The sequence below is a fragment of the Cetorhinus maximus genome, chromosome 24, assembly GCF_964194155.1.
Source record: "Cetorhinus maximus chromosome 24, sCetMax3.hap1.1, whole genome shotgun sequence".
NCBI classification, from domain to species: domain Eukaryota; kingdom Metazoa; phylum Chordata; class Chondrichthyes; order Lamniformes; family Cetorhinidae; genus Cetorhinus; species Cetorhinus maximus.
Window position 1 is genome coordinate 45,200,445 of NC_135902.1, and position 24,401 is coordinate 45,224,845.

A 24,401-nucleotide genomic window follows, 5' to 3' on the forward strand; every position below is an offset into this window, starting at 1 on the left:
CATGTTCCACGAAAATAAAAGATCAAACTAAACACTAGTGGGACTCAATGGATGAATAAAAACATAAAGGAACAATTAAGGGTTAGGAAAGAGGCATTCATTAAGTACATAGACAGCAGAGGAGTGCATGATAAGTGAGAATGCAAAAAGATTAGGAGAGAAGTGAAAAAACAATTAGGAAGACAAAGGGGAAATACGAAATTAAATTATCAAGGAACATAAAACAAAATAGTAAAATATTTTGTAGGCACATCTTTAAAAAAGGAAGGCTGTGAAGGAATTAAGGGGCATTAATAATTCCCCAGGTAACGACAAAGAGTTGGCAGAAATATCAAATAAGTATTTCTCTTCAATCTTCATCAGGGAGATAAAACAGATAGACATAGCATTGAATGATGAGATGAGCAATGAGATAAGTGCATTTAAATAAAAAGGGGTGTACTGAATGAACTAAACAAACTCAAAGAGGACAAAACCCCTGGTCCAGATAGATTGCATTCATGTATTTTAAAATAATCTAGGGAAGAGTTAGTAGAGGCATTACTATAATATATAAAAACTCATTAGAGAAAGGTGTAGAGCCAGAGGACTATCAGATAGCTGATGTAATTCCAATGTTTAAGAAGGGGACAGAACATGTCTAAAGAGTTATAGACCAATCAGCTTAACATCAGTGGTAAGAAAAATAATGGAATCCTTACTAAAAGGGAGAATAGAAGACCATCTAGAAAGGAGAAATATAATAATGAATAGTCAGCATGGATTTCAAAACGAAAAAAACTTGCCTGACCAACTTTTTTGAGGGGGCAACAATTTTGGCTTTGGAATCAAAAATAATATTTCTAAATTTGCAGATGACACCAAGTACAGTCAATACTGAGGAGAACTGCAACAAATTGCAACAGGAGGACAAATGGGCAAATAATGGCAAATGAAATTCAACACAGATAAATGTGAGGTAGTACATTCGGGTAGGAAGGATAGGGAGGTCATATGAACATACGAATTAGGAGCAAGAGTAGGCCACTCGACCCCTCGGGCCTGCTCTGCCATTCAATAAGATCGTGGCTGATCTGAATGTAACCTTAATCTCAACCCCACATTCCTGCCTACCTCCAATAACCTTTCACTCCCTTGTTAATCAAGTCTAGATAGGGTAGGGTTGGGTAGAGGAACAGATGGATCTCGGAGTACAAATAAACCAATCACTAAAAGTTGCACCACAGGTTAGCAAGGCCATAAATAAGGAAACTAAGCACTGGGATTTATTTCTAGAGTGGTAGAATTGAAAAGTAGGGAAATTATCTGAAAAAGCCTTTGAACCTTGGTTAGACGAAACTTAGTCATCATATTATGAAAAGGACTGATGAGGATGCAGAGACGATTTACAAGGATGACACCAGAAATATGTGAGCGTATGTATCGAGAAACAATTAATAGCCTGTGCCTTTCTCTGGAAAAAAAGGTGAGGGGTGACCCAATAAAGATCTTTAAAATTAGGAAAGATTTTGATAGAGTGGATACAGAGGGAATCTTTCCTCTTGTGAGGAAGATAGTTACCATGGAATCCAACAGGAATTCAGAAGAAACTTCTTCACCCAAAGAATGGTAAGAATGTGGAAGCCACTATCTACCACAGGGCATAGTTGAAGCAAATAGTATAGATGCATTTAAGGGGAAACTAGACATGCATATGAGGAAGAAGGGAATAGATGGTTACGATGGTAGATTTAGATTATAAAAGGTGGGTGGAGGCTCAAGTGGAGCATAAACACCTACATAAGCTGGTTGGGCCGAATGGCCTGATTCTGTGCTGCATATCCTATGTAAAATAATTTTGAATCCCTCCAATCAGGTTTCTGACCCTGCCACAGTATCAAAACAGTTCTTATCAAAGTCACAATTGACATTCTATGTAACAGTGACAAAGGTAAATTATCCCTCTACATTGTTCTCAACTTGTCTGCAGCCTTTCACAGGGTTGACCATACCATCCTCCTCCAATCCCTTTCCATCATCTTCCAGCTGGGTGGGACTGCATTTACTGAGTTCCACTCTTACCTATGGCTTCTCTTCCCGCTCATGCACCATTCCCTCTGGTGTCTCCCAAGGGTCTATCTTTGGTCCCTTTACATTTCTCATCTACATGCTGCCTTTCAGCAACATCAGCTGAAAACACAGCATTTATGTCCATACATAGGCTGACAACATCTAGCTCTAGCTCACAACCTCTTCTCTCAACTTCTCCAATGTCTTAAAGTTATTGGGCTGTTTTTCCAGCAGCATTGGAGAACATTATGGTCAGCTATGTCAAAGGCTGCAGACAGGGCAAGACAAACAAGGAGAGATAGTTTGTCATAGTTACATTGGATGTCATCTGTGAATGTTACAGGAACCATTTTGGCACTGCGGCTGGGGAGGAAATCTGATTGGACGGATTCAGACAGATTTCCAGGAAAGTACTGGATGAGCAGAAATTTCCTCCAGTTAAATATTGGGAAAACCAAAGCCATTGACCTGCTGCAAACTCTGTTTCTTAGACACTGACTCCATCCCTCTCCCTGGCAGCTCTCTGAGATTGAGACTAGACTGTTCACAACCTGGGTTTTAAATATGGCCTAAAGGTAAGGTTACAACTATATATCTGCACCATCACCAAAGCAATCTATTTCCATCTCTAACATTGCCCACTTTTTTTTATTCATTCATGAGATGCCGGTGTCGCTGGCTATGCCAGCGTTTATTGCCTGTCCCTGATTGCCCTTCAGAAGGTGGTGGTGAGCAGCCTTCTTGAACCAGTGCAGTCCATGTGGTGTAGGTACACCCACAGTGCTGTTAGGGAGAGAGTTCCAGGATTTTGACCCAGTGATAGTGAAGGAATGGCGATATATTTCCAAGTCAGGGTTGTGTGTGGCTTGGAGGGGAACTTGCAGTTGGTGGTGTTCCCAACTGCCCTTCTAGGTGGTAGCTATCATGGGTTTGAAAAGTGCTGCCTAAGGAGCTTTGGTGAGTTCCTGCAGTGCATATTGTAGATGGTACACACCACTGCTTCCACTGTGCATCGGTGGTGAAGGGACTGAACGTTGTGGATGGGGTGCCAATCAAGTGGGTTGCTTTGTCCTGGATGGTGCTCAGCTTCTTGAGTGTTATTGGAGCTGCACTCATCCATGCAAGTGGAGAATACTCCATCATACTCCTGACTTGTGCCTTGTAGATGGTGGACAGGCTTTGGGGAGTCAGGAAGTGAGTTACCCGCTGCAGAATTCCTAGCCTCTGACCTGCTCTTGTAGCCACAGTATTTATGTGGCTAACCCAGTTCAACTTCTGGTCAATGGTAATTCGCAGGATGTTGATAATGGGAGATTTAGTGATGGTAATGTCATTGAATGTCAAGGGGGCGATGGTTAGATGCTCTCTTGGAGATAATCATTGCCTGGCACTCGTAAGGTGTGAACAATTCTTGCCACTTGTCAGCCCAAGCCTGGATATTGTCTAGGTCTTACTGCATTCGGACATGGATTGCTTCAGTATTTGAGGAGTTGCAAATTGTGCTGAACATTGTGCAGTCATCAGCAAACATCCCCACTTCTGACCTTATGATGGAAGGAAGGTCATTGATGAAGCAGCTGAAGATGGTTGGGTCTAGGACAATACCCTGAGGAACTCCTGCAGTGATGTCTTGGAACTGAGATGATTGACCTCCAACGACCACAGCTATTTTCCTTTGTGCTCAGTATGACTCCAACCAGCAAAGGGTTTTCCCCGATTCTCACTGTCTCGAGTTTTGCGAGGTACTCCTTGATGCCATTCAGTCAAATGCTGCCTTGATGTCAAGGCCAGTCACTCTCACCTCATCTCTTTTGTTAAGCTCTTTTGTCCATATTTGAACCAAGGCTGTAATGAGGTCAGGAGCTGAATGGCCCTGGCAGAACCCAAATTGAGCATCAGTGAGCAGGTTATTGCTAAGCAAGTGCTGCTTGATAACACTGTTGATGACCCCTTCCACACTTTACTGATGAGCAAGAGTAGACTGATGGGGCAGTATTAAAACTAATGAGTTAACAGCGCAAATAGAGATAAATAGGTATGATTTGGTGGCGATTACTGAGAAATGGTTACAGGGAGAACAGGTTTGGGAGTTGAATATCCAGGGGTACTCAGTGTTTCAGAAGGATAGGCAGGAAGGAAAAGGAGGTGGTACAGCTTTGTTAGTAAAGGAAGAGATCAATGCTATTGTGAGGAATGATATAGGCACTGGAGAGCAAAACATAGAGTCAGTCTGAGTAGAAATAAGAAATAGCAAATGAAAGGAGTCCCTGGCGGGAGTAATCTATAGGTCCCCAGACAGTAGTTCAGCAGTAGAGCACAGTATAAACCAAGAAATACTGGGTGCATGTAAGAAAGGCATGGTAATAATCATGGGTGATTTTAATATGCATATAGACTGGACTAATCAAATTGGCAAGGGTAGCCTCGAGGGAGAGTTCATAGAGTGCATTAGAGATTGTTTCTTGAAGCAATATGTTGTGGAACCAACCAGGGAGCAGGCTATTCTGGATTTGGTTTTGTGTAGTGAGAAGGGATTGATTAATGATCTCATAGTAAAGGATCCTCTTGGGAAGAGTGATCATAGCATGCTAGAATTTCAAGTTCAGTTTGAGAACGAGAAACTTTAGTCCCACACTAGTGTTCTGGAGATAAACAAAGGTAACTACATAGGCAATGAGGGCAGATTTGGCCCTAGTGGACTGGGCAGGTAGGACAGCTGACAAATAGTGGCAGATATTTAAGGAGATATTCAATTCCTCCGAAGTAAAATATATTCCAAAGAGGGAAAAAGATGGTAAGAGGGGGGAAAAACATCCATGGCTAAGCAAGGATGTTAAAGATAACATAAAGGCAAAAACTAAGGCATACCAAATTGCAAAGATCAGTGGAAGGCTGGAAGATTGTGAAACTGTTAAAAATCAACGAAGGGTTACTAAAAAAATAATAAAAAGAGCAAAGGTAAATTATGAAAGAAGACTAGCGCAAAATGTAAAAACTGATAGCAAAAGCTACAAAAGTATATAAAAGGAGAGAGTAGCTAAAGTGAATGTCAGTCCCTTGGCGGATGAGACTGGGGAGTTAACAGTGGGGAACGTAGAAATGGCAGAGACACTTAATCAATATTTTGCCTCAGTTTTCACGGTGGAGGACACTAGTACCACCCATAAGACCATAAGACATAGGAGCAGAAATTAGGCCATTTGGCCCATCGAGTCTGCTCTGCCATTCAATCATGGCTGATAAGTTTTTCAACCCCACTCTCCCGCCTTCTCCCCGTAACCTTTGATCCCCTTACCAATCAAGAACCTATCTATCTCGGTCTTAAATACACTCAATGACCTGGCCTCCACAGCCTTCTGTGGCAATGAATTCCATAGATACACCCCAATAGTAACAGATTGATTCCAGAGATGTGGGGCTTGTCTTATGAGGAGAGATTAAGCAGTTTAGGCCTATACTCGCTAGAGTTTAGAAGGATGGAAGGAGATCTAATTGAGGTATATAAGATGCTAAAGGGGATAGACAAAGTAGATGTGGAATGGATGTTTCCCCTTCTGGGGCATTCTAGAACGAGAGGCCATAGTTTTAGGCTAAGGGGTGGTAGATTTAAATCAGAGATGAGGAGGAATTACTTTTCTCAAAGGGTCGTGAATTCACTACGTCAGAGTGCAATGGTTGCCGGGATGCGGAATAAATTTATGCAGGAGATAGACAGATTTTTAATTAGTAACGGGTTGAAAGGTTATGGGGAGAGGGCAGGAAATTGGAGTTGAGGCTGAAATGAGATCAGCCATGATCGTATTGAATGGTGGGGCAGGCTCGAGGGGCTGAATTGCCTACTCCTGTTCCTAGTTCTTATGTAATTGGATGGATTGGATTTGTCCTGCTTTTTGTGTAGAGCATACTTGGGCAAGTTTCCACATTGCTGGGTAGATGCCAGTGTTGTAGTTGTATTAGAACAGCTTGGCTAGGGGAACAGCAAGTTCTGCAGCACAAGTCTTCAGTACTATTGCCAGAATGTTGACAGCGCCCATAGTCTTTGCACTATCCAGTGCCTTCAGCTGTTTCTTGATATCACATGGAGTGAGTTGAATTGGCTGAAGACTGGCATCTGTGATACTGGGGGCCTCTGGAGGAGGCAGAGATGGATCATCCACTTGGCACTTCTGGCTGAAGATCATTACGAATGCTTCAGCCCTATCTTTGGAAGTGATGTGCTGGGCTCCCCCTCCCCCCTCACTGAGGATGAGGATATTTGTGCAGCCTCCTCCTCCAGTGAGAGGTTACAGCTTTAATAATATGCCAATGACACTTCTTATTGCTGACTCTGAAGAGAAATTGCTAAAGATTTTGGATAGAGTGAAACTGAGAAGGGCTGAGCATAAGAAAACAAAATGTCTAGCAGTGTCCAAAAAGAAAATCATAACAGAATAAAAGATCAGAGTGAAGAATGAAAAGGTCACACAGGTAGACAGATTTCGTTACCTAGGGAATGCATTAACATTGGATGGAAAGTACGAGTATGACGAAGGATTGGAATGGCCAAAGCTGCAATTCAATAAATGGAAAAAGATCATCAACTCAAAGTTAGCCATGAAAACAAAGCTGAGAATCCTGGAATGTTACATCACATCAATTTTGACATACAGGAGTGAGAGTTGGATGATCAGTGAAGCAATGCAGAGAACAATCGAGGCTGCAGAGTTTTGGTTTTTGAGGCAAGTAAAATCTGAGATGAAAAGACTTCTGCTGACCACAATCAGGAAGACAGTTGGAATTTCTTGGGCACATAATAAGAAATCATGACTTAGAAAGTCTATATGTGATTGGAAAGATCGATGGTAAAGGAGATCACGGTAGACAAAGAATGATCTTTTTAAAGAGCCTCGCAAACCGGATGCACGTACTGACAACGAATGTGATCCACATCTCCAGAGCAAGATTAACATGGAGGTCCACAGTCACCAATGCTCTCTCAGGCGTGGAACCTGACGAGAGAGATATGCAGTTTTACTGCCTTCAAATTTCATATGGTCATGCAACCAAAGTCTGAACACAAGATGGTTCACAAAATAAGGTTCACTAGAGATAAATTTTGGGCTAAAAATTAGATTGCTACTGTTTTTAGGTGCTGGGGATGGGGCTGAGGGGGACTGTGATTAGCCCTATCTTGCTGAGGCAGGCAGCATGCAACTTTTTTGCTGCCTCATCTGAATGATTGTAGTGCTCATCTAAACATTATCTGCACTGCTGGCTGGCTGAATGCTCAACATGGGGCCTGACAATTTGCTTGTCAAGCACCTGTTTCAGCTAGCCTACACCTCTTAAGTCAGCCTGCCCTCTTAAACGGTAGCTGCACTCATCACACAGGAGATGCTACTGATTGCTTATAATGCAAGTGGATGTAAGCAGAAGGAAAACAAATCAAGCAACAGACTAGTTTCTTGAATGCAGCACTGAAGGCCTTAGTTAGGAAGTTGACAGGAGGAGAGAGGTCATATTTCCATGGAGGGGACAGGAGGCACTAAAGGAACACACTGGGAAGGGAATTGGAGCAGGTGTCGAGGGAGGTCCTGAGGATGTGGCGGCAGTGCAGCAAGAATTTCAATGACCTCACATGGTTAGGGTCTTAAATGACATCTACTATGCATGTTACTACCAACCTCTCATACTGCTCAATGTATTGCACCCCCATCACTCACTCATCAGCAGTCCCTAGCAATCAGAACTCAGGCCCAACATACAGAAGCTCCCCCTCACCCACCCACCAAAGATGCCGGTTTTACACCCACCTCGCAGCTTTCACATACTTCCAGCAAACACATCACCCAAATACACTCACTAACGTTCTTCCCTCTCATATGGACAAGGTGGCTCATAGTCACAGGGAACAGAGCAGAACCTGAAGGGAACAGGCATCCCTGCAGCACCTAAGCCTGCTTGAGGAAACTGCTCAGCATCATGACACTACCTGTGACATAGGCCACTGCATCCGTGCTGCCAAGAACATTCAGGATGAAGGCATGTTCCTGCCTTATTGCCATTCTCAAATCTCACATCACCCTGCTATCTACATGAAGTGCAAGCTGCAGACCATGTAACCATGAACCAGTTGCTTTCCAATCCATCCCATTCCCTTTGCCCAACTGATTTATTGCTTTCAGCTAGCCACAAACTACTGCCTGCTCAGCCATTGCAGCCTCATGAAGAAGAATGAAAACTGCATCATCTCATAATCTAATACTTAGAGCTACTAGCTCAAATACTGGCCCCGCGCTTACCTTGCAGAGTAGTATAGATTGATAGGTTGGGATCTGCATGTCATGAGTCACTGGGCATGAGTGGGTTGCAGCCAGGTCTGAGGACAGGATAGCTCATCTGCCAGCTCCCACTGGAAGACAAGTTCTGCTACACAGGACTCCAATGAGGAGTTTGATGGAGCCACTTACAGGGGAATGCTGATGAGCATGCACATCAAGTTGCTTGCTCCATTGGCAGGCCTGCCAAACAGCTTCTTGTTGATATCAAGCAACATGGAGGAGTCCAGCTCCAACTTGCCACAGGGCTTTGTGCAGAGCTGTAGCCAATCCTTTCCAGCGTGCAAGTGGTGGCCAATGCCTTGACAGCACTTGCAGCTAAGGTCTGAACTTCTATTTCAACATAGATGGAAACCACACAATGTCTCGGCGCTTTAGTGGAAACTCAGACTGAGGTCATGAGATCCATGCTTGGTACCATGCAGGCTCAGATTGCTGTCATCATAGCTGCAACATGCAGGATCTCTTAATCATCCATCAATCTGTCCTTCAACGGATTACTAGGATTGCTGAGGCGCAGCCCAGGGTAGTACCATGCCTTTTGGGTGTGCGAACCTCCAGTCCTCTATCTGGATGACAGCATTTGTGCTTCCACCATTGTTACACTGCCAGTGCCCTTGCTATCACCTCTCAGCCAGCCAGCCAGCCAGTTCAGGCCATTGCCACCTATAGACCCAGAGCCACTAAAAGCCATCCTGCAAGTCCAACTGCTGTTTCTGCCAAAGAAAGATATTAGCCATCTACTTGCCACTGGGGTATCACTGCCAAGGAGCACTAGGACAAGCAAGGACACCGTAAAACAGGCACAAAAGGAATGCACATGATGTGTGTCAGCTGTGGCTCAGCTGGTAGCACTCTCCTCTCTGAATCACAAGGTTTCAGATTCAAGTCCCCCCCCCCCAGGGCTTGAACAAAACAATAAGGGCTGACACACCAATGCAGCACCGAGGGAATGTTACACTGTTGGATGTGCTGTCTTTTGGATGAGACATTAAATCAAATCCATATATGCCTGTTTGAGTGGATGTAAAATATCCCACACACTATTTCAGAGAAGAGCAAGGGGAGTTATCAGCAGTGCCCTAGCCAATATTTGTCACTCAATCAACATCACAAAAATTGATAAACAAATTACCTGGTCCTTATCACATTGTTGTTTGTGGGAGTTTGTTGTGCCCAAATTGGTTGCTGCATTTTCTACATTCCAATAGAGACCAAACTTTAAAAAGTACTTCATTGGCTGTAAAGCAGTTTGAGATGTCTGGTGGTCTTTAAAAGCACTATATAAATGCAACCCTTTCCTTCATGTGCTGTTGAATAAAATTATTTTTGAAAGGTTCTTGGTAGCTTTTGTTTCAGCATTTTGCTCACAAGGATGCTGTGATAGGACATAGCAGTTGGTTGGAAAAGTAGGGAATCGTGGAGCAATGGTAGTGATAAGATGAGGTCTTCGGGGAAAAGGACTCTCAGTAGCTGCTCACGAACAGCCTGTCTGGAATTAAGGAATCCCCCTCCCTTTCTCCAAGGCGGTCTTTAGATGCCCGGTGGCAAGGGTTACACCCTTATGATTGTGATGTTGTGGAGGACATAGCAGACCACAAACTTGGACACGCACTCTGCTGAGTACTGGACAGCTTCACCCAAGTGGTTAAAACAGCAGGATCATTACTTGAGGATGTTGATGGTCTCTTCCACAATGTTTCTTGCGGCTGCATGGCTCTCTTTATAGGAGTGCACACAACAGAAAGCTCTTTCTGACTTCCCTATCAGGATGCAGTAAACTCACAAAAACTCCTCCAAGTACAACCTCCTCCACGTGACAGTCCTTCCATAAACATTGCAAAAACAAAAGTTAGTCAAAAGCACCTCACCTGCAAGTTGGATGCCAGGCCTTTAAATCATGCAGGTTGGAGTATCCTTCATGTAACTGAGCAAGTGTTTAGGACATGGGAATTGACTGGGCCTACATGGTTTAAATGGGCAGAACGTGCATCAAGTCAGCCTGAGGCTATTTGACATCACAATTTGCCAAGTGTTAAAGCTTCCAGCACACGCACAGCACATTAGTGCTAGCACATTTACCAGCGTGTGGCACTCCGCAGGCTGTGCCAGAAGCAGTGCACCCATTATTTTCAGCAACTCTGGCCTCCATAGTTTTGTCTCCAAAGTTGTTTATGAGTTGGTATGAGGCTGCCTTATTCTCTACATGCTCTTATTCTTGGTTATGCTTGGAACTTGTTGAGCAGCCTAATAGATAAGTTGGTCCGTAAAGCAGATGATGGTTTGTTATTGCAAGTTGATGCATCTTAGGCTACATATTGAAGGTTGTTAAAGAAATACATAGATGCTACATTCATCAAGTTTGCACTCTTTTCTAAAGTGGAAAATATTTGAATTTAGGATTTCAGTAACAAATGCATTCTACGTCTGTGCTGATTTTCAGGGAGAACTAACTATCACAGCTGATATGGAAGATATTTCAAATTCCTTATTTTTGGACACAGTTCCATCAACATGGGCAGGCCTTGCCTACCCATCACTTTATACCTTAGGTGCTTGGTTTACTGATCTTCTCCTTCGTATCAGGGTGAGCCACAATAGCTTAACTGTATATTCAGTTCGTAAATATTTGTGATATTCAAAGTACAAATGAAGAATATTTACAATGCATTACTGTTCTCAAAGTTATCTCTCAAGCATTGATGTCATTAAATCCAACACCAGTGTTTAGGTTTCAAAATAACCAAGCCATCTTCAATTATTTCCAAAATGACAGATTCTTTAAGCATGCCAAGTTGATCATGCAGCCTTCTGCCCACAGTCACTTGAATACCTAAATAAATTTAGAATTGGTTCAGGCTTCTGAAGTTTGGAGTGAGCCGAAATTTCCTCTTCATGTTTTTTGTGCTCTACAAAGTGGCAAGAACATAATCTACTCCTCTCTTGGCCTTTAATAATGTATAACAAATTTATCTCCCTTAGTATTGCGAGTCGAGAGTGGGGTCAGTGTTCCCTATAAGCTGTGCATGTGCACGGCTGTACAACAGCTTGAAAGGTGGCAATGAGGCTGCTCACAAGGTATTCCCTTTAAGATACCCCGACTGCACAGCCAAGCAAGATAGTTTAAATGGATAGTGCATTCAAATGAACATACGCAGCAAAATAAAATAAGAGGGAACATTGGGTGAGTGTCATTTTGCAGATAAAACATTAAGCAAAGATCCTGATCGCCTGCTCAGGTGGATATAAGAAATAATTTGAAGAAGAGCAGGAAGTTCTCCTGATAGTCTAGCCAACATTCCTTCCTCAACTAATACTATCAAAAGCAAATTATCTGGTCAATCAACTCATTATCTTATTATAGTCCTTTCTCAGTGCAAACTGGCTACGTTAACAGTGAGCACACTTCAAAATTTAGATTTAAACTGCTTTGAGATATTTAAAATGTTATGACAACTCCCAAGAAACTAAAATTTGATTTAACTTAGCAAAAGGGAGTTAAGAATACAAATCAGCAAATATGACAAAGGTAAAATATTACTGCTATATTTTCTTCGCATATCAATGATCCATTAGACAGGTTGAATGAATAATGCAAACAACACGCAAGAGTAACTTTATTATTTGAGTTTGTAGTCTTACACATAAATAGAAAGAACAAACATGCATTTATATAGATAGCATCTTTCACATACTCAGGACATCCCAAGGTGCTTCATAGCCAATAAATTACTTTTGAGTTTTAGTCACTGTTGTTTTGTAAGTAAATATGGCAGCCACTTTGTAAACAGTAAAGTCTCACAAAAACAGAAATGAACTAAAAGATTAGTTAATCTGTTTTTGTGATGCTGGCTGAGGGATAAATGCTCCTCTTTGAATAATGCCACAAAATATTTTATATTCTACTGAACAAGCTGATAGGGCCTCATCTGAAAGATATCACCTCCAACAATATAACAATACCTCACTCAGTACAGTCTACATTATGTGCTGGTATCCTACAATGTGGTCCAACACACAACCTGATTCAGAAACCACAGTGCTACCACTGGGCCAAGCGGACACTTTTACAAACATTATGAAATATGACAGACAGGAAAAGACCTACTCATTCTTCCAGCCTGCCTGATACAGTTGTGATGCCTAGTGCACCACACTCCATGCAGAGCCATGTAATCTTCTGAGAGATCTGAAAAACCAGACAAAATTCCAGACCAAAAATGTCTTTATGACACCCTTAGGCAAGCAAAACCCATCCAGCAGACCACCCTGATCAGCATGGCAAGGTACCTACCTCTTATTTGAGGTATTCTCCAATTAAACCAGAAACTGATCCATTCTCACTTGAAGCAAATCAGCATTAACCACACGAGCCAACAACCAGTTTGACAGGTTCACTATCCTCTGGGAAAAGAAGAATTTCAAAACCCAACTTAGTTCTTCCCTTAGGTAACTTGTAAGAAGAGTAAGGTCTGGTCCTCCCTATCCTATTCAATGAAACAACTGAACTACACAAGTAAAATCTAGCCCCTTCAATATCTGACAAACCTGGATCACATCACCCCCCAAGTCTATGCTTCTCTAAAATGTAGAGAGCCAACTCTCTGAACTAATCTGAAAATACCTTAGACTGGGAATTAATCTTGTCACACTCCTTCACACCTTTTACAAAGCCTTACAAAGCTGTCAGCCACCCATGTAAGGAGACTAGAACTGGCGGATGACTAAGGTACTTTGTTTTATCGTAAATTGTTCCATGAATACATTCTAGCATACTATTCAAATTGTTCTAAAATGTATATGGAGATAAATATTTAGCTGTAACTTTCTCACTTGTCTGTATTTATTTTTAGGAGTTGGAAGCATGGAGTACAGATTTTGCTTTGCCTAATGCAGTGTGGCTTGGTGGTTTTTTCAATCCGCAGTCCTTCCTCACGGCTATAATGCAATCTATGGCCAGGAAAAATGAATGGCCACTGGATAAAATGTGTCTAGCTGTGGAAGTTACAAAAAAAAACAGAGAGGATATGACAAGTGCTCCCAGAGAAGGAGCCTACATCCATGGGCTATATATGGAAGGTAAAACATTTGCATGCATACGAACGTCAATAACATCTTTACAAAAATATTCACTTTAGGTCAAAACATTTTATTGTTGAACTAAATACAGAAAAATCTGTTTAACGATCATGAGAATGTAAGGATACATAAATTTAAAAGAAAATTCTACAATCATCTTACAATTTGTTTTATTTGATTTTACCAAATTAGCACACTTTTAAAATATATAATAAATTGTTTACAAAGGTTCCTTAAATACAGAGACATCCATGAGTGACAATTCTTAGCCTTCATTATTTTTACTTTAAAAAAGTAAAGAAAATACAAATTTGTGGTAAAAGATTTTCCAGTTAAATTACCAGTAATGTTTTATACGTTGAAAGGTGCACGCTGGGAAAAGAATGGTGGAATCATTACTGATGCACGACTGAAGGAACTTACACCAGCAATGCCAGTTGCATTTATCAAAGCCGTTCCAGTGGATCGTCAAGAAACAAAAAACATTTATGAGTGCCCAGTGTATAAAACCCGCACCCGAGGTCCTACTTATGTTTGGACCTTTAACCTGAAAACAAAAGAGAAACGAGCTAAGTGGATCCTTGCAGGTGTAGCAGTCTTACTACAAGTTTAAACTGTATAGAAGTATAGAGTTATAAACTGAAACACATTTAAAATGTTATGACAGATTTTTTAAAATCTCAATTGTGTCTTTTGAATAAATGTTACATGCTTAAAATTAAGAATCTAAGTGAAGTGCATATTTGATTTTATTCAAACAGATATAATGCAAAAGGGGAGGTTCATGGAAAGCTTTGAAAGTTTAGACTTTGTAATATCAGTTGCAGTTTGTCTTCTTGCTCTTTTTACAATTCAATAAGTAGTTAACAAGTCAGACATTGTCCTGAACAATTAAAATATGGTCCACAACTTCTATATTTACATAAGCAAACTTCAATTCACAACAGAGCTAATCACTGAAGGCACAGCAGAGTAAAATTCCATCTTTACCACCCTGGAATTGGAAAGTTGGGCAGAGAGGTTCATATGCCCACAACAAGAGTTAATCATCAGTTCTGACATAAGAAGAACTATTTTCTCCAAAAACAAAGTAGTGGTAGTAAATGAAGATGAGCTACTATTGTTATCTAACCTTTAAAAGGAGATGGGTGGATATGGACTAAACTGAAATTTGTAGTGTTAAGCAAATATTCTGCTGTTCCAGATCATCAGACCCTATGACTATTATTAGATACATCCCTTAGAGGTTTGAGTCGGTTAATAGTAAAAGTGACCTACACCGGTAATTGGCATAGTGGCATTTTTGCATTCCTATAAATTATCAAGTTCCAGTATTTCTCACATTTCAGAAATCATGTTCTAACTCACGATACCCACAGAACCTCCAGGAAAGTTAAAGACTTTGCTATGCTGGATCTCTGCCATTTCCAGGGTTTTTTCAATGTCTCGTAAAGGGCAGAACATCTAGTCATTCCTTACCAGATAAATGAAGGACAGGGAGCAAGAACTCGCTAAGTCAGAAATTCCCATTCATGATGCTCAGTTGAGATCCTGCCTGTATTCCCAAAATAAAAATTTTGGTGATTAGCCCCAGTTATCAGGGAATCAAAGAGGACCAGGTGCTAGAAGGTCCAGCGAAAATTCCTCTCCTACTGTTGAAAGTAGATGATGTGGCCTCAGTGGGATGTGCCTGTCTATGCAAATAAGGTGTCCACCTGCTGTCTGCACAAACTTTGATGGGGTGAGGACTGGAGGGATGTATAAGAATTATGCCTTGAGAAATTTTGTGCCCCAATATTGCACTTTAACAGCAAAATATGTAGTATACATGGTATAATATTCCTGTCCTTTTATATTCCCCATGGGCCATCCAATAGTATCAGCTTCTGATGTTGTGATCAATAGAACTAATGTTAACAAATATGTATCCACTTAATACTCCCACCAGAAGGATGCAAATATTTTGTTGGGGACTTAAGAAAATAGGCTTCAAGCCTGCATTCTATTAAATCCAATATCATGAGATGGTTTCCTCCCTGTAACCCTCCAGATGATGTACATTTGAAACATGCCTGATTTGAAACTTGCTAAACCTGATTCAATTTCTGAGTTAAGTTTCTTTTCAATGGATTGGGCCAGGCCTGAATACACCCTGCGAATAAGTACTTACTCCAGATGAGGACTTCAAAAGCAGCAGCCAGGCTGCTCCCAGTGAGGCTCTGTTGCAAAGAACCAAAAAAGAAAATTTCCCTGAAATGGTGGAAGGATCTAAAATGGCTGGTCAGAAATTACAAATTCCTTTGTGTGGTCTTTTTCCTTTTAAGCCTAGAGCTCCCCACCAATCCCAGAGGCTGCCAAGGAAATGTTCATCAAGCACAAAGGGAGAGACAAGACATGGCGGACAGATTTCCAATGCCAGCACCCTGGAACTTGCTGTACATGGGGTTTTAGACATCTGCTCCACCATCTCAGTGCTCATTCCAAACAAAAAAATGCCATTCCCATTTGTTGTTTCTTTTCAAAACTGAAAGGCAGAAGGATAGGGCATGACATCATCCAATAAATACCCATCAGTAAGGGCCTGACATACAAATTATTTCCAAAACAAATACACAACTGCACGGGAGTGTAAAAGTTATTTCCCACTAAGAGTAAGGTTAAATTGTTAGACCCATTTATCCACAGCAATAATGCACAAGCATTCAAAGTTGCTCAGGTATTCTTGGTATTGTAACTGACTAGCCATTTTTGTGGCACATTGCTTGTATCACTATGGCTAGAAAGAGCAAATGCTCGTAAGCTTATAAGCTTCTCTAGAGATCAAATAAAGCACTTGCTAGAAGTTTATAAAAAGCACTGTATCAGGACCATTGTCATAGAGTCATTATGGCACTGAAAGAGGCCATTCGGCCCATTGAGTCCATGCTGGCTCTCTTTAGAGTAATCCAGTCAGTCCTATTCCCCTGCCCTATCCCCTTAGCTCTGCAAGTTTGTTACCTCAAGCACCCATCCAATTTCCTTTTAAAATCATTGGCCAGGATTTTCCGCTCCCCTTTGCGGCGGACGGGAGGGGAAAATCTCACAAAACCACAAAAGTCGGTTTTATATGGCCATAAAACCAGTCATCAATGGTGGGTCACACTTCCCGATGTTCACGTCATTTTCATAGACTTGCAGGCAATTATAACTCCTGCTTGTCAGAATCATCTCCCCACGCTGGATCATGAGGCCACGTCAGCATGACACCGACGTGTTTCACAATGGTACATAAGTGACGTGCACTTGGCAACCTGCACTTCACTCCTCAATTTGAGACCGTTCGCCTACCTTGTTTCGGGCAGCGCTCATGGTATTCAGTGCCAGGTTTTGCTGACAGCACCACATCAGTTTCGGGGGGCTAACACAAATGTCTCAACCCACCAGACCAGCGGAAGGCAGGGGTGTCTTTTCAATGGCTGCAGGGCTTGGGTTTGCTTGCCGGGGCGGGGCGGGGGGGGGGGGGGGGGGGGGGTGACGACTTCCGGCAAATTCGGAGGCTGCAGGGCAAGGACTTCCTTGGCGAGGGGGTATTGGGGGGGGGGGGGGGGGGGGGGGGTAGTCCCAGGGTGTGTGTGAGGTACATTTTTAACAGTGCAAATGACCTCACAATGTTGAGGGCTGAGTGGACACAGGGCATAGACACCTGTACCACAGAATATCCATGGGCTAACTAACGGATATGCACCACAAGAACAACGGGATCAAGGGATACAGGGGGAGGACTGAGAGGTCTATGTGGGAGGGTAATCTTAACGTTCACTTCCTCAGCAATCTAAGAGGGTTGTGGGGGGGAGGTTGTGTTTCCATACTCGCACAGGGAGGGTCCAAGTTGGTCTGGCAGTAAGAGTGCACCACCATCTTCCTACCTGCTGCAACTGCGCAGATAAAATGTATAATGAGAACGAACCGTGCTGCTGGTGGGTCTGCAGGCACTTTGAATGCCAGCAAAATGCACTGGGGGGGGTAGAGGAGGTGGGGGGGATGTTGGTGGTGGGGGGAACGATTAAAGGGCCATCCAACTGAACTGCACATTCCCACATGAGCAGACAGGCATAGCTGAGAGATATTCATGATTGCTCCATGACATTGTGCAGGGAATCACCAAACTCAAGCAATGGTACACATTCAAGCGACACTAATTATGCAAAGGGGCAGTAATCAATCTCCTGGGTTTAACCAGAACTGGGTTCTGATGAAGAGTCATACAGACTCGAAACGTTGACTGTATTCCTCTCCGCAGATGCTGTCAGACCTGCTGAATTTTTCCTGCTATTTTTGTTTTTGTTTCGGATTTCCAGCATCCGCAGTATTTTGCTTTTATCCTGGGTTTAACCCCTTGCTCACAGGGTGGCATTTCACTAGAGCGATGAAGAAGTGCAATTGGGCACCTGGGTAAGCTTTTGAAGCATGTTGCGCCAGGCGGTTCCCAGGAGACAAGACTCAAGCTGCCCTCAACATATTGCATAGCCTGTTTAAAAAATGACACTCATGCATATTCCAAACACTGTAGTATTACAGTGCTGTGTATGAGGATGCCATTGCCTTAGCTGAAAGCAGCACACGTTAGTGCAATCTCATAGTAGTTGCTCATGATTAGGGGATGGGGTACACCTTGGCACAAACCCTGCATCGTAGGTAGTTTCTGTGGGGAGTAGTTGGCGACACGGGAATGAAGGCCATGAACCCACAATGGCTCATGAATCATCGACAGGAAGATTATTATTACAGATGAGTCCTGATTCTTGTCTATGTTTCTCATTGATGCTGCAGAAAGGCCACCAGAAAGATGGAGCTTGCGTTCATTGTTGCCTGCATAATAGCAGACAGGGGTGAGAGGAGGAGGAGAAGATTGCAACGGAGCAGGCTGGCTTGCCAAAGGGATGAGCGAAACCCTCAAGACCAAGGCCCAGCAGGGCCCCCTCCGGATGCAGAGGATGTGGAGAGCAGAAACGCTATGCGTAGGTGCTTCGCTAGAGTCGTGTACAGACGTCGCCGGTCTTATCTGCAGATGATCAAGAACCGGTGTGACCGATGCCTCCATATGTCCAGGGCTCTGGTAACTCACATTTGCCACATTCTCCATGAATTGGCACCACATGGACTCAGGGGACATCCATTGCCAGAGGCTGTGAAAGTAACAGTTGCACTCAACTTCTACGCCACTGACTCCTTCCAGGGCTCGACTGAGGACCTCTGTGGGATCTCTCAAGCATCCACGTACAAATGCATACATGAGGTCACAGACACCCTTTTTGCTGAGGCCCACAATTACATCAACTTCAACAGAGATCAAGTACGCCAGGATGCCAGGGCACTGGACTTCGCAGAGATTTCCAGGTTTCCAAAGGTATGGGTGCCATCAACTGCACTCATGCAGCTATCAAAGCTCCCTGGCAGCAGGCACTACAATACATAAACAGGAAAAGCTTCTACTCACTCAATGTACAGCTGGTGTGTGAGCATAATAAACAAATCCTGCAGGTTTGTGCCAGATATCCAGGAAGTGCCCACGACTCATATCTTGAGTAAATCGCAAATCCCAGAGGTCCTTGAGGGACCACACAGGATCCAGGACTAGCACGTCAGGGACAAAGGTCACCCGCGAAGGATGAGGTTGATGACCCCCATGCGACGGCCTCAGACTCCTGCAGAGAGAAGCTACAACGAGGCTCATGGCGCTACCTGGACATTGGTCAAGCACATCATAGGGATGCTGAAGATGGGATTCCAATGCCTGGAAGATCTGGCAAAGCACTCCAGTACACTACCCAGAGGGTGCCACGTATCATCGTGACTTGCTGCACGCTACACAACTTGGTGTTGCAGAAGGGGGGACAACTTGCCAGATGACAAGATGGAGGAGTTGCACGTCTCCTCCAATGAGGAGGACTTTGAAGGGGATGATATCGATGAAGTCAAGGAAGCCGATGCTGCAGATGAAGAGGCTATAGCATAGTCCAGACAAGGCAGGCATGCACGGGAGGACTTCATAGCCACAAGATTCTAAGAGGAGGATGACCAGATGGAGTGAGCACCCTCTTGGGCAAGTGACCTACATGAGGGGCCAACATGAACTTTGCAACTCCTACCTTTTCAACTATGCACTTCAAAATGAGAGTCAGTAGTTCCACATCAGGCTCTCCTTGGCATTATCTTTTGAAGGTTTATGAAGCCTTGGGAGCATGCTTCCTCACTGAGATGAGGCGCTGTCTGGAGGGCCATCAACGTGTTGCCATCAATGGTCCAAAGGTGCTGACTCTTCAAGCATTTCTGCAGCATCCCAGTTGTGACAGCAGCCGAAATGACGCAGGAGCTGATCCACTATTGTGAGTGGACTCGCAGGTGGTAGCTTTCAACTGGACTACGCTCCTGAGGGCGATCCATGTACAGCAACACAACTACGCATTCTGAGTAACCGCGATGGTGCAACTGATGGGTGAGACTTGGGCCAAGGCAGCTGAGGAGGTTTGGCAGGTCTCAATCCATGTACAGATGAGTCGATCCTCCCTGTCACCTTCGTCTCAAACCTACTAACATCTGGCACTCTCACTCAGGGATGGTGGCCTTCATTTTTCTCCCCTTACTATGGATGTGGACCACCTGAGGATGACGACATTCGAATAATTGCATGCCAGCCATTAACATACTTCCTCTTTACCACAGACATTGTGATTGTGTCCTCACGGGCAGTGCTGGCCCTGGCGAATTGAAAAATCTCTGACACCAGAAGCCCTCAGGGTCACGCATAGTTTCCAATATCGAGCACACTTAAGCTTCAGTACTTTATTGCTCATACCCCATTTCTCCCATCAACACTGTCTGAAGATACGACTGGCGGTTCCTGATCATGCTCACTGGATCCATGGTCCACCACGTGACCATTTGGAATTAGCATTTGTGACCGCGCCCAGTGGTCGGGTGAGGGGGATGTGCACAGCACTGCATCCGTACATTGAATCAAGAGCCATGTGGCTACAACACAGACAACTACATAGTTAGAGACATTCAGATCTGTAGGTGTGAGTGCCAGGATGCTAATTTGACTGAGAGGGCCAGAGTCTCATAGACTTACGGTGGCAAGGTGCTCGCACTTATTGCTCAGCTTATTAGATGCACTGTCAGAAAGTCGCAAGTGCAGCTGCCAGACAGGAATGCACAATTCCTTAGAGTGTGGCCTCATAGCATGGAAGCCCTGGCAGATGACAGAGTGCATGGAGTTCCAGGACGTATCACCCTTCTCCATGCATAAACACTTCTGTCCTTCTTGCACTACACCTTTGTCTTTCCACCACACCTTCACGATTCAATCATGTATACATGGGAGAACACCTCTGCCTCTATGTCATACAGCCAAGAGTGAAAATGAGATGCCTCTGCAAAGCATGCGAATGATGTGCCTTCCACAAACACAGATAACATCATGGATGAGGCATCACTGATGTCGGAAATGATATGAAAACGTCCAGGCACTGTGGTGAAATGTAGGCAGACTACACATAAGACATGCCCATGAGAGCGACATCTGCAACAAGTTGGGGAGGGACCATGGTGTGACACCTGATTGATTGTAACACAGCTCTTAATAAAAAGGAGGCAAACACACGAGGAGATGAGGAATGGGTCATATTCTATGTACAATTGTGCACATTATATACATGTTGTGAACATCTGTGCCACTGTTGCGCTCCTAATATTTATTACTTTTCCTAACCCTACCGCTACATCTTGATGCTTCCCCAACGTTCACAGCAGGGGTGGAGGCAGCCTGCTGACTGCTATGCCCTGTTGCTTGTGATGACCTCTGCGGGCATCCTCTGGAGGGCCGAGACTACGAGACCTGGGGGGGCCCCAGCCTGCTTCGGGTGTCCTGCTGTGGGGCAGGTGCACCCTTCTCAGCCTGTGGAGCTGGAGCTGATGGGGTCACAGGGGGAGGGGAGTTGGATCAGTGGGACACTCCTGGAGTCAGCTGGGTGGATGGCCGCTGCTGGTCCTCCTCCCTATGGGTGCCCAAGGCACCCTGGCTGACTCCTTGAGAAGGGGCAGCTCGAGTGAGGTCAAGCTGCTCTGAACCCCTCTCACAATGGCACTGTTGGAGGCCAGCTATGGCTTCAGTGATGGAGTTCAGCCTGCGCAACAGTGCAGGACTGATGTCCTGAACCAAAGTTTCCATGGCGGCTGCCATTCTGAAAGTGTTGACCTCAGTGCATCGACATGACGGTGCGATCACCTCAGACTGAAGGCGGATGGACTCCTCCATTGTCCCTTGCAATCTGAGGAGTACAGCTGACATCCCTTCCTGATGTTCGCATGCTTGTCGTTGCAGCTCCAGCAACCGATTTAGGACTGAGTCCAGAGGCTCATTATATGACTCAGACTCGACAGAATTGTGGCCTCCAGCAATCCACCGAGTGCCGGCGACCCCAGATGTCCCTGCGTCTGTGGTCCAGATTGTGTGCTGTGCTCACCAGATTCTGATCCTGAGCCTGCACTAGATCTAGGTCCCATCAAGGTGTCTCTCTCTGCACTGGTGGAGGGTGTGGGTGAGCACTGTGACATGTTTTCTGAGGTGCTGTCCTCAGAGTCCTCACCCGAGGTGCTCTCAGGGCTGGAGCCGGTACCCTGGTTGCCTGAGGGCATCGGACGCATGGCAGGTGTACCTAGCAAAGTGGGGATTATTAGTGCATGGTAGCTGAGTAGCACACAGAACAATACACTCACAGTAGGGTTGACCGAGGTATGATCTGGTGCAGGATCCTCATGTGGGTGCTTGCCTGTCTCTGGTCAATATCGTCTCCAGCCAGCGCGATGGCTCTGATCTCAAAGTCACTAAGGACCTTGAGTTCCGACACACCACCCCTAGCCTGGGACCTCTCCCTTTTATTGTGCATGATCTTGTGCTGCATAAAGACCGATGGAGAGGCTGTATGCAATACACATGGCAGGGCTGATGAGAAGGATGGCTGGCATTTGTGGGTACTTTGTGGAGCCATGGCCAGAATGAGGACAAGATCAGCAGAGGGGATGAGGACATATGGGGATATGAGGACGTATGTGAGAGAGTGAGTGGTGATGTCCATTGAGCTGGCAGTGAGTGAGATCCCTATGGATATGTGATGGCATTGTGAGTGTGAGAGTTGAGAGTGATTAGATGGTAGACTTACCCTGGCGGAACAGATGAGATCATTCAACCTCTTTCTATACTGGATGGCCAACCTCTTCTAGGCAGTGTTTGCACTGACCGCTGCTGCTACCACCTCTGAAGCCAGATTTGTGATGCCCCTCCAGCAGCCAGAGCAGGGGTAGAGGACATCACGGCGGGCCTTCACGACGTCCAGCAGGCATTCAAGTGAAGGATCACTAAATCTGGGGGCAGCACTATTCTTAGGTTTGGGGCCATCTCTTCAATGGAGCTGTCCTGGGCTGCAAGCATTGAGAACTGTGTGCGCTGTGGCTGTTTAAATATGGCACCCGGAGTGAGGAAGCTGTGAGGTCATGTCGGGGCGGGCGAATCAGAGGCCGCCCGCCAGCGATCCGGCGGGTTTCATGTGGATACATGAGTTATGAGGCGGGATGGGGACGATACATTGCGGCCGGTGGGAAAAGCACCGATTTTCATGCCCGCTACCGCACTTAGTGCAATTCAGGGACCATTCCGCCCATTGTCTCCGCTTTAATCACCTTGGTAGACAGCGAGTTCCTTGTCATCACCACTGCTGTGTAAAACAGTTCTTCCTGTATCTCTTCCTCAAAACCTTTAATCTGTGTCCCCTAGTCCTTATACCATCAACTAATGGGGACCACTTTATAAGGTTTACCTTATATAAACCTATCATGATCTTTTACATCTCTATCAAATATCCCCTCACTCTCCTTTGCTCCAAGGAAAACAGCCCCAGTTTCTCCAATCTAACCTAGTAACTAAAATTTTCTCATCTGTGGAACGATGCTGGTAAATCTCTTCTGCACACTGTCAAGAACGCTCACATCCTTCCTAAAGTCTGGTGATCAGGACCAATTGCAGCCATTGTAAATAAAGCTTTATAAAAGTATAATATAGCACCTGTTTTTGTCCTCAATATCTCTATTAATGAAGCCCAAGATCCCACATGCTTTGCTGACTATTCTTAATATGTCCTGCCACCTTCAAAGATTATGCATATGAAAGCCCAGGTCCTTTTGTGCCTGCACACTCTTTCAAACTGTGCCATTAATCTATATTGCCGCTCCCTGTCCATCTGCCAAAATGCATCACCTCACACTTCTCTATATTAAATTCTATCTGTCACTTGTCTGATCATTCTGCTAGCCAATCTATGTCCTGTTGTAGTCGATTGAAATCATTCACGCTGTTTGCCACACCTCCAAATTTGGTATCATCTGCAAATTTGAGTTTTTATTCTGTATTCCAATATTCAAGTCATTCATATACATCAAAAAGCAGTGGTTCTGGTACTGATCCTTGGGGAACACCACCATCTACCATACTCCAGTGCGAGAAACAACCATTTACCACAACTCGCTGTTTTCTGTCCTTAAGCCAATTTTTTATCCAAGCTGACATTGACTCACCCATTCAATAAGCCTCAAAGGAAACAAATTGTTTGGCCCTTAGTAAATGCCCACTGTTGAATGTTCCTACCCAGTCAAATGCTAAGCTAAACAATACGTTCGCATACATTCATCAATTATACTCTCACACATTTATTTCAGTTCCATCAGCTGAAGTGTTCAGGAAGCACACAATTAACCAAATTCCCATCTAGCATTCGCTCCAATATCCCCAAATTTATCACCAAATTTGAAGTAGAATAATAAAAACAGCTATAATTCTGAAGCATTACTGTATCTCAAATTAATTTTTACAACCTTACCATTTTCTTCAAAATGTAACTAATAGTTATAAAATGCATCACATCA

General features: G+C 44.1%; 2 protein-coding genes across 3 annotated transcripts in view; one reads left to right on the plus strand and one right to left on the minus strand.

Annotated features, from left to right (window-relative positions):
- The window catches only part of LOC144699540 (dynein axonemal heavy chain 17-like), a 785,608-nt gene extending 771,531 nt beyond the window's left edge, over positions 1-14,077 (plus strand). Inside the window, 3 exon segments of the mRNA XM_078570587.1 lie at positions 10,810-10,953; positions 13,220-13,445; positions 13,811-14,077. Coding sequence (XP_078426713.1) covers positions 10,810-10,953; positions 13,220-13,445; positions 13,811-14,058 — 618 coding nt within the window. The 3' untranslated portion in view covers positions 14,059-14,077.
- pgs1 (phosphatidylglycerophosphate synthase 1) overlaps positions 13,495-24,401 on the minus strand; it is a 61,560-nt gene continuing 50,653 nt past the window's right edge. For both annotated transcript variants that reach the window (XM_078571142.1, XM_078571141.1), the window contains one exon: positions 13,495-13,992. The gene's annotated coding sequence lies outside the window, so the exon portion shown is untranslated. The remainder of the gene's footprint in view (positions 13,993-24,401) is intronic.